This window comes from Eurosta solidaginis, chromosome 2, assembly GCF_040869045.1.
Source record: "Eurosta solidaginis isolate ZX-2024a chromosome 2, ASM4086904v1, whole genome shotgun sequence".
Lineage (NCBI taxonomy): Eukaryota > Metazoa > Arthropoda > Insecta > Diptera > Tephritidae > Eurosta > Eurosta solidaginis.
This window is the reverse complement of record NC_090320.1, coordinates 308340865-308351246: the sequence shown is the minus strand read 5'-3', so window position 1 is coordinate 308351246 and position 10382 is coordinate 308340865. Positions and strand designations below refer to the sequence as shown.

Sequence of the window (10382 nt, the reverse complement as noted above, 5' to 3'; positions counted from 1 at the left end):
GAACATGCGTTTAACACTGAACGAAGTGTCAAAACTACCAAAAAACATAAGTTATTTTACGATGCTTTCATGGATCTATTTACACTTAAATACCGATTTAAATTTTTTTAAGTTTTGACATTTTTTAGTTTAGAATAGTTTTACATTGAGTGTAATTTATGCTATTTTCTTTTTTTTCGTAATTTTGCAATAATAAACGTAGGTACTCATAGTAATATTTTGTTTTAAATTATGTGATTACAATATTTATAAGGACCATTTAGTTGATGGTATCGGTTACATCAGTTAAATTCATCAGCAAATATTTATATTCAAAATATTTTTTTGTTATACATCTAGTTTATAAAGTTTGGTTAAAAATTCGTTGCAATTGAATTGCCCTAAAAATCTTTGCAAACTTTATGCGATTGTTGAATATTTTTTTTTTTAATTAGAGCATGAAAAACTTAGAATAGGAACGTAGGAAAAAGCTTAGAATTATTAGATTCTTAGATACTTTTTAACCAAGATTATTTCAGTGTGTGTTGTTCGTTTGTTGTACAAATTCGTTGCGTATTAATTTTCAGATCAAGAATACTCAAAGGTGTCGTGGCATCGTCTTGTTGGTCAATCGCGCGCGCAATATCCATTGATGGGAATTGACATTCATTATAAAGTAGCGAAGGCACTGTCCTGCGCACACACATCGCCAAACTGTTTTGGCAAAAGATATGCTGAACTGTAGAGGAAGAAGCATTTTTAAAACTTAATAAAATCAAAATTATAGTTCTGCTAAAAAGGGGTAAAGTATTGTATATTAAAGTATAGCAAAGTCTCAGCGGCCTTGTCCTGGTGAAAATTGAGTTTGAATAGGTCTCATTCTTCATTCTCAGAAACATGTACGAAGGTACCTCGTAAGATATTAAAAATGGGCATCCCAACAGACATCTGATTGATGAGTCAACACCGCCCAGGGTCTTAAGGAGTCACCTCCGTAAGCACTATGAGGAAATACGGCAGCTGAGAACTCAGCCGTATGAAGCAAGAAAACACAAGCAGGTTCTTGGTGAACTCCATAAACAGGCGTCGGAACTCTATGTCAGGAATTGCCCGGTGAATTCAGTACTCACAGAACAATACCCTAAACTTGCAGAACAGGAACGCACGCTCCCTGGGGAAACGCGAGCCCAACTGCGATCTGGATACTGTAACAGGTTAAACTCTTACCTATCCAGATTCAACCCCGACATACAAAATGTCCCTCCTTGCAATGTGTCCCCACATGACACCAACCATATCTTCAACTGTAATGTGGAACCAACTCCTCTAACACCTCTCTCTTTATGTTGTTGTTGTTGTAGCGATAAGGTTACTCCCCGAAGGCTTTGGGGAGTGTTATCGATGTAATGGTCCTTTTCCGGATACAGATCCGGTACGCTCCGGTACCACAGCACCATTAAGGTGCTAGCCCGACCATCTCGGGAACGATTTATCTGGCCACATTAAACCTTCAGGCCATCCCCTCCCTCCCCACCCCCAAGTTCCATGAGGACCTTGGGGTCGCCCGAGCCTCGTCTGTTAGTTGAACAGGATTCGCCGCGGATAGGTGAGGTTGACAATTGGGTTTGGAGTAGCTATATATTGCGCTGGCAACCTGAAGGGTTGCGCTACGCAGCCCCTTGAATCTGGTATTTTAGTCGCCTCTTACGACAGGCATACCTACCGCGGGAAAATTGTGACCCCCAACTCCTCTAACACCCCTCTCTTTATAGTCCACCCCTGTTGAAACAGCAAGTTCCTCGGACTCCCGTTAGACGACATTGATGACAATTTTTGATTGGTCAGACCTATTGGGTGGGGCGAAGCACTGCTACAACAACAACATCTGAAGGCACTCGAAGACGATGTCTCAAAACTAACAACCAAAAGCAATAATTATCACTTCACTGACACAAATTTTATAGTTTTTTCTTCCGTAGTTGGACACAATCTTTTCATAATATTACTAAACAATTTAAGATTAGATATTTTTTTCAAGTTGTATTTTGACTTACCAGCAAGAACAGAATCATGTTTAATTGTACGCCGCACAATCATTATAGCATCATTTAACGAAGCTCAGTTTCTTCCAAAAATTGTTCGGCACCGCTACGTAAAATCAATGTACATGTTCTAGCATTAACGCAACCTTTAAATAATTATAAACTATGAAAATAAAATCAATGTCAAACCCACTATCAAACCTTGGAAAATGTTGAAACGTTCACCACCAACTTGACGTTCTTCAAAGTAATCACATTGACCGAAAACACTTGAATTAATATCATTAGCTGTAGTCATAACAGCACCACCACAATATTTCATTGTACGTTTCAAATCTTCTGGTACACGCTCAGCCTTCAATTCCAATTCTATATTTAATAATGCGATTTTATATTTTTTGTATGACTTTAGGTCCATCAAATGAAAGTACAGCGTCCACAACCATTTTAGAAAAGAAATCCTTTTGTTGATAAATAAGTTTGGAGGACATTGCTGTGGCAGAGGATTTTTCCAATAAAGCACGTTGTTGTTCCTTTGATTGGCGCTTCGACATGTACAGCCATGTCATATTTTATCATGCATAATTGTAATGCTTTACGTATAGCTTTAATGATGATATGTGCATGCACGCCTTCCTCAGCATATGGCTTAACTTGCTTTAAGATTTCACCTGCTTAAAGTACTACTGAAGTGGTGCCATCGCCGACCTGATAACAGAAAGATTTTTATTCTATACACTCTAATATAACAAAAAACTTACCTCAGCATTTTGAGCTTTGGCGATGTCGCCTGTCAAGTAATAAAAGCACCACCAGCGCTGATTTTCAATGATAACGCTTATCGGATTTGGCATCTGATCGGGATCTAAACGGCTTTGGGCTTGATCATACTGTTGCGCCTGTTGATACATATATACCAGTACCAGGTGCAGGTGGTTGCTAAAGAAAATAATACAACAAGTAAGGAAGGTTAAGTTCGGGTGTAACCGAACATTACATACTCAGTTGAGAGCTATGGTGACAACATAAGGGAAAATAACCATGTAGGAAAATGAATCGAGGGAAACCCTGGAATGTGTTTGTATGACATGTGTATCAAATGAAAGGCATTAAAGAGTATTTTATGAGGGAGTGGGCCATAGTTCTATAGGTGGACGCCATTTAGGGATATAGCCATAAAGGTGGATCAGGGTTGACAATAGAATGCGTTTGTACGATATGGGTATCAAATGAAAGGTGTTAATGAGTATTTTAAAAGGGAGTAATCCTTAGTTCCATAGGTGGACGCCGTTTCGAGATATCGCCACAAAGGTGGACCAGGGGCGACCCTAGAATTTGTTTGTACAATATGGGCATCAAACGAATGGTGTTAATGAGTATTTTAAAAGGGAGTGGGCCTTAGTTCTATAGGTGGATGCAGTTTCGAAATATCGCCATAAAGGTGGACCAGGGGTGACTCTAGAATGTGTTTGTACGATATGGGTATCAAATTAAAGGTATTAATGAGGGTTTTAAAAGGGAGTGCGCCTTCGTTCCATAGGTGTTCGCCTTTTCGAGATATCGCCATAAAGGTGGACCAGGGGTGACTTTAGAATATGTTTGTACGATATGGGTATCAAATGAAAGGTGTTAATGAGTATTTTAAAAGGGCGTGGGGCTTAGTTCTATAGGTGGACGCCTTTTCGAGATATCGCCATAAAGGTGGACCAGGGGTGACTCTAGAATGTGTTTGTACGATATGGGTATCAAATTAAAGGTATTAATGAGGGTTTTAAAAGGGAGTGGTGGTTGTTGTATAGGTGGTCGCCTTTTCGAGATATCGCCATAAAGGTGGACCAGGGGTGACTCTAGAATGCGTTTGTACGATATGGGTATCAAATGAAAGGTGTTAATGAGTATTTTAAAAGGGAGTAATCCTTAGTTCCATAGGTGGACGCCGTTTCGATATATCGCCATAAAGGTGGGCCAAGGGTGACTCTAGAATTCGTTTGTGCAATATGGGTATCAAACGAAAGGAGTTAATGAGTATTTTAAAAGGGAGTGGGCCTTAGTTCTATAGGTGGACGCCTTTTCGAGGTATCGCAATAAAGGTGGACCAGGGGTGACTCTAGACGTTGTTTGTACGATATGGGTATCAAATGAAAGTTGTTAATGAATATTTTTAAAAGGGAGTGGGCCTTCGTTCCATAGGTGTTCGCCTTTTCGAGATATCGCCATAAAGGTGGACCAGGGGTGACTTTAGAATATGTTTGTACGATATGGGTACCAAATGAAAGGTGTTAATGATTATTTTAAAGGGCGTGGGGCTTAGTTCTATAGGTGGACGCCTTTTCGAGATATCGCCATAAAGGTGGACCAGGGGTGACTCTAGAATGAGTTTGTACGATATGGGTATCAAATTAAAGGTATTAATGAGAGTTTTAATAGGGAGTGGTGGTAGTTGTATATGTGAAGACGTTTTCCAGATATCGACCAAAATGTGGACCAGGGTGGCCCAGAACATCATCTGTTGGATACCGCTAATTTATGTATATATGTAATACCTGCCAAGATTTAAGGGTTTTTTATTTCGCCCTGCAGAACTTTTTCATTTTCTTCTACTTAATATGGTAGGTGTCACAACCATTTTATAAAGTTTTTTCTAAAGTTATATTTCGCGTCAATAAAACAATCCAATTACCTTACCATGTTTCACCCCTTTTTTCGTATTTGGTATAGAATTATGGCATTTTTTCATTTTTCGTAATTTTCGATATCGAAAAAGTGGGCGTGGTCATAGTCGGATTTCGTTAATTTTTCATATCAAGATAAAGTGAGTTCAAGTAAGCACGTAAACTAAGTTCATTAAAGATATGTCGATTTTTGCTCAAGTTATCGTGTTAACGGCCATGCGGAAGGACAAACGGACGACTGTGTATAAAAACTGGGCATGGCATCAACCGATTTCGCCCATTTTCACAGAAAACAGTTAACGTCATAAAATCTATGCCCCTACCAAATTTCAAAAGGATTGTTTAATTTTTGTTCGACTTATGGCGTTAAAAGTATCCTAGACAAATTAAATGAAAAAGGGCGGAACCACGCCCATTTTGAAATTTTCTTTTATTTTTGTATTTTGTTGCACCATATCATTACTGGAGTTGAATGTTGACATAATTTACTTATATACTGTAAAGATATTAAATTTATTGTTAAAATTTTACTTTAAAAAAAAATTTTTTTTAAAAGTGGGCGTGGTCCTTCTCCGATTTTGCTAATTTTTATTAAGCGTACATATAGTAATAGGAGTAACGTTCCTGCCAAATTTCATCATGATATCTTCAACGACTGCCAAATTAGAGCTTGCAAAAGTTTTAAATTACCTTCTTTTAAAAGTGGGCGGTGCCACGCCCATTGTCCAAAATTTTACTAATTTTCTATTCTGCATCATAAGTTCAACTCATCTACCGAGTTTCGTCGCTTTATCGGTCTTTTGTAATGAATTATCGAACTTTTCGTTTTTTCGAAATTTTCGATATCGAAAAAGTGGGCGTGGTTATAGTCCGATATCGTTCATTTTAAATAGCGATCTGAGATGAGTGCTCAGGAACCTACATACCAAATTTCATCAAGATACCTCAAAATTTACTCAAGTTATCGTGTTAACGGACGGACGGACGGACGGACATGGCTCAATCAAATTTTTTTTGATCCTGATTATTTTGATATATGGAAGTCTATATCTATCTCGATTCCTTTATATATGTACAACCAACCGTTATCCAATCAAACTTAATATACTCTGTGAGCTCTGCTCAACTGAGTATAAAAATAATCATCAGCAATATTTGAAATATATTAGTTGTATTAGCATACATTGTAATCAGGACGTGCGGGTATTGGGGGTTGACCCGGCATGGGTGGCTGACTGGGCATTGGCGCCTGTCCAGGTTGTGTTGGTGGCATCATTTCACCCATGTAACCACCTGGTGCACCTGGTTGTTGTAGAGGATAGCCTGGCTTTTGAGGTTATGGAGGACAACCAGGTGGACCAGGTTGTGGTGGATAGCCCGACTGATTTGGCATTGGCAGATAGGTTGTTGCTGCTGCTGTCGTGGCATTGCACAACCCGGTTGCTGTTGTGGTATATACCTTGGCATAACTCGATGTGGTGTCATTGCCCCACCTGGTCCAGTAGATGCGGGCGGCATACCTGGAGGACCATCCCAGCAAAAATCTATTGACTGAAAATGGCGACCAACAACAACAGCTTGGATAGGCTATATATTTTGCGCTGGCAACCCCTTGAATCAATTTGGTATTTTAATCGCCTCTTTCGACAGGCATACCTACCGCGGGTATATTCTTAGCCCCTAACCCACTGGGGGTGTACTTCGCGTATCTCGGCCGGCGGTGGAGAGTCAGAACGAAATCCTCCAAATAAAGAAGTAGGCGGAATAACAGTATTTATTTGGGTAATAGTCTAGTTGAGGGGTCTACTGCTAATACGCGTCCAAAAATATCGAGAGAGGTGTCATACGATGCGTCTTGATATCAACATTAATAATCCGAAGGAGGAAAATGTAAATTTTAACTCGTTCAAAAGATATTAACGAAAAACCGAAAAATGACCCGCGGGTACCTCCGTAACGGGGAGTGGAATCCATAGTATTTTTGCGCAAAACACCTTTCTGCGTTGGCGGACTTCGGCCGCGCTTTTAAAAAATTACCCTGGGTGGGTCCAACACCGGTTTGGAGACCAAAACTATATCCGCGCAAAACACTTATGCTCACAATTTTTTTTTGTGGGTACACCAACATTGCAACAACCACATTAAAATCGCCAACTTCAACTGCAAATATCTCCGGACAGAAATAAAATTTTTCTTTTCCACCTTCGGATTATGGTTGTCGAGGTCAATACGCGTCTTTTCACACCTCTCGATATTTTTTGACGCGTATTAGCAGTCGACCCCTCAAATAGACTTTTACCGTTGACGTTGATGGTCCTTTTTACAAGCTCGACCATGCCGGGAACGATTTATTATGACCACACTGAACCTTCTATGCCATACTGCCCCCGCCCCTAGTTCCATGAAAATTGAAGTCGTCAGAGCCTCGGCTACCAAATAAACATTTACATCATAAATAGTTTCGATAAAATTGGCAAAGTTTATTTTACCATGGATACCTAACGAAAGTTGTTTTTTTTAGTAAGTCGGAGTAAGTTCTTCCTAATAAGCACAAAACGAAGGAGCTACTTGTATTTTAAATTAATATGTCACTTTAGCCATTATAACCTATTGAAAAATGTGTGAGGTTACAACAACAACAACAACATTGAAAAATGTAAATGTTACGTTTTGGTGCGACGAGTTTGTAAATGTGTTGTTTTGATATGAATCTCCATACAATGAGGAAGATTGTTGCAAATACTAGTCAGAAATAATCTTATATGATGGTTTTAAGTCAACGTAATGAAGACTTGGTTGCGTTCTTAAATTCGCTATTCGAAATTTCGATAGAAATCAACAAGTGGAAGGGAGCTGCATTAAAAGATAAATTTTTAGCTTTTTGGTGTGGATATCCACAATTGCGCAGGAGCAAGCTTACGCTACACAACCCATTCAATCATTTAGGTATTTTAGTCGCCTCAGACGGGCATACATGCCGCGGGTATATTCTAAGCCCTCTAAGTGTGCGGATACTAGTGGCTTTACCCTACCCAGCTCTGCTCACACTTAACTCTAATATGCAATTAAACTGTGTATCAACAAAAATACCTTGCATTAACATCATGATCGTAGAGTAACTTTAGAACGCTTCGCGCATTTAAAACAGTATCCAACGTTATTGACTTGTAGGTTTCTGCAAATCTTTCTAGAAAATCTAAAATTATTGCAATACGTTGAAAGTCTGCATAGAAAAATTTATGAATTTCAAGCAATTGCTGAGGACTTTCATCCACACTATATTCCGTTAACCATTTATGTATATTGCCCACTTGTATGGTATTAGAAAATTCATTAACAAATTTTTACGTAATCCTTTGTCTAAAATATTATGCGCGCTTTTCAAGTTCGTAGCAACTAAGGATGTAAAATGCTGTCTATTTCCTAGAGCTTGATGTACAATAAATTCTTTACTGGGCACTCCATTTGAACACATCTGCCATTGTCCCTGTGCCTGTTCCAGCACTTCTACTAATAAATTGGATTCATTACGTGCTAGTAAAGCTAAACATGTATCATCCGATTGCATTATATCCGTCGTTAGCTCTTTTATTAATTTTACACGCAAGGATGGCGCTTCAAGTATATTCAATGGAGAGTTCACAATAAAATTATTATTTTTTTTTTGTTTTTGTTTTTATCGGCCTATTGATAAATGATTCAAGGTTCGATTCGAGCTCAAGGCCAGAAATTGTCAATTACTTTGTTTGACATTTCCAAGTGCTCATGATTTATTAACAATTGCTTTTGTTTTTATCGGCCTATTGATAAATGATTCAAGGTTCGATTCGAGCTCAAGGCCAGAACAATAATTTTTTTTCTAATGATAATTATTGTTATTTTAAAATTTTTCTAAATTTGAAAAATTGTATTTTGTTTTTGGAATAGTAAGTAGAAATTTTTCAGACAACCTGCCATAGCTGCGCAGATAGATCCATTTCGAAGGGTGCTAAGCCTTCATCATCAGTGCGCTTTAGACACGCTGCGCTAACCATTTAGCTATACAGCGGTGGTTTGTTTGACTGGCAAATTCGCTACTTCTATTCCTTTTACCAACTATATTTATTCAGTGTTGCGCCTCTCGTGCAAATCACTGATAATGCTGGATTTTTGTTTATTGTCAATTACTTTGTTTGACATTCCCAAGTGCTCATGGTTTATTAACAATTGTTTTTGTTTTTATCGGCCTATTGATAAATGATTCAAGGTTCGATTCGAGCTCAAGGCCAGAACAGTAATTTTTTTCTAAAGATAATTATTGGTATTTTTTAATTTTTCTAAATTTTAAAAATTGTATTTTGTTTTTGGAATAGTAAGTAGAAAATTTTTCAGACAACCTGCCATAACTGCGCAGAGAGATCCATTTCCCAGGGTGCTAAGCCTTCATCATCAATACGCTTTAGGCACTAATTTCTGTGGTAGGGATTCTTAAGATCTTCATAAAATCAGATTATATTCCGACAGTATTTTCAATAGGTTTTTCATGGCCTCACGCCAGTCAACAAAATCAGTAAAGTTTTTAATATTTATTTTTCCACAGCTTGTACACAATGGTAATACCATAGAGGCCAGAACCACGTGTAGCAGCTTGCAAATTGATATCAATTTCAGTAATTGTTCGTAATTTAAATTGAGATTTGTGTTTCAATGGCGCCACGCCAGGTTATAATCAATTTGTCGAATTTATTAATAAAGTGAATTCAAAATTTTTGCAATCAAAATTGCAATTAAATGTAGATATGCACTGAGTATTGCATAGATTTTAACACGAGCTGCTTATTCAGCAACCAATTGTCCAATTATATGCCGTAATTTGTTCCGTTATAATTCCAAGAATTTTCTAATTTCTAGTATATGGCCTGTTGACATGTGCTAGACACTGTCCCGTTACGATCCGTTATATGTAAAACGAGTTGGTTTTATGTGGCCCACGCCAGGTTTTAAATTCCAATATTTCAATATGCGTTCACTTATAATTTCACTGATTCCTGTTAAGCGCCAAATACACGACACGAACATTTCCGCGAACATTCCCGTTATGTCATGTTTCTGCGACCTTTTCTGTCGTGTATGGTGGTGTTTGCCAGTTCGCGCAAATGTTCGTGCGTGTATGGCGAAATAGCTCATAATCGTAGTAATTTCTGAACGGGACAGACGTGCGCGGAAAAGTAAAATGGACAATAAAAATTTCTGAGTGAATTTATTGAAATGTATAAATCTTTGCCATCATTGTGGCAAGTAAAAAGCAAAGATTATTAATTAATTAATTAATTGCCACAGCGAGCAATATTGCTGCAGCACAATTGTTGTCCGTATTCATCGCTGTCTGAAAGAGAACTAATGTTCGGCCAAAAGTTCGTATGGTGTATGGCCAAAGCTGCGAACAAGATTGCGGAATGTTCGCGGGAATGTTCGTGTCGTGTATTTGGTGCTTTAGGAGTGCACAGTCACCATCTGACTCCAAGTCAGTGAAGCACTGCATCTCCCAACTCCGCCAGAAGAAAGCACAAAGCCAACCTTGAGGCCTATTTAAATTTTCGGCTCAACTAAAAAAGCCAGACAAATTGCAGTTGAGCCGAGGATGACCCGCACGACCACTCCGACGAAACGACTAGAACGGAATGCACACAATATAATTAATGAACTTTGT

At 38.4% G+C, this 10382-nt stretch overlaps 1 protein-coding gene across 2 annotated transcripts; it reads right to left on the bottom strand.

Annotated features, from left to right (window-relative positions):
* Positions 1-428: 428 nt before the first annotated feature.
* On the bottom strand, positions 429-10374 carry LOC137242932 (T-complex protein 1 subunit eta-like). Of its 2 annotated transcripts, none has more exons than XM_067770189.1 (5): positions 10184-10374; positions 2783-2960; positions 2223-2729; positions 2034-2167; positions 429-718 (listed from the first exon to the last, which is right to left on the bottom strand). In XM_067770189.1, exons 3-4 carry the CDS (start codon positions 2437-2439, stop codon positions 2088-2090), a joined length of 297 nt encoding a protein of 98 aa, XP_067626290.1. In that variant the 5' UTR covers positions 2440-2729; positions 2783-2960; positions 10184-10374; the 3' UTR covers positions 429-718; positions 2034-2087. The 2 variants fall into 2 exon arrangements, with proteins under 2 accessions (XP_067626290.1, XP_067626291.1); XM_067770190.1 differs by having other exon boundaries at positions 10250-10284.
* Between the last annotated feature and the right edge of the window lie 8 nt (positions 10375-10382).

Coding starts and splice junctions, on each gene's coding strand:
- LOC137242932 (XM_067770189.1), bottom strand. CDS start 2,439: ATGGACCTAAAGTCATACAAAAAATATAAAATCGCATTATTAAATATA. Junction 2,168..2,222: donor ACGTTTCAACATTTTCCAAG/GTTTGATAGTGG, acceptor AATTATTTAAAG/GTTGCGTTAATGCTAGAACA.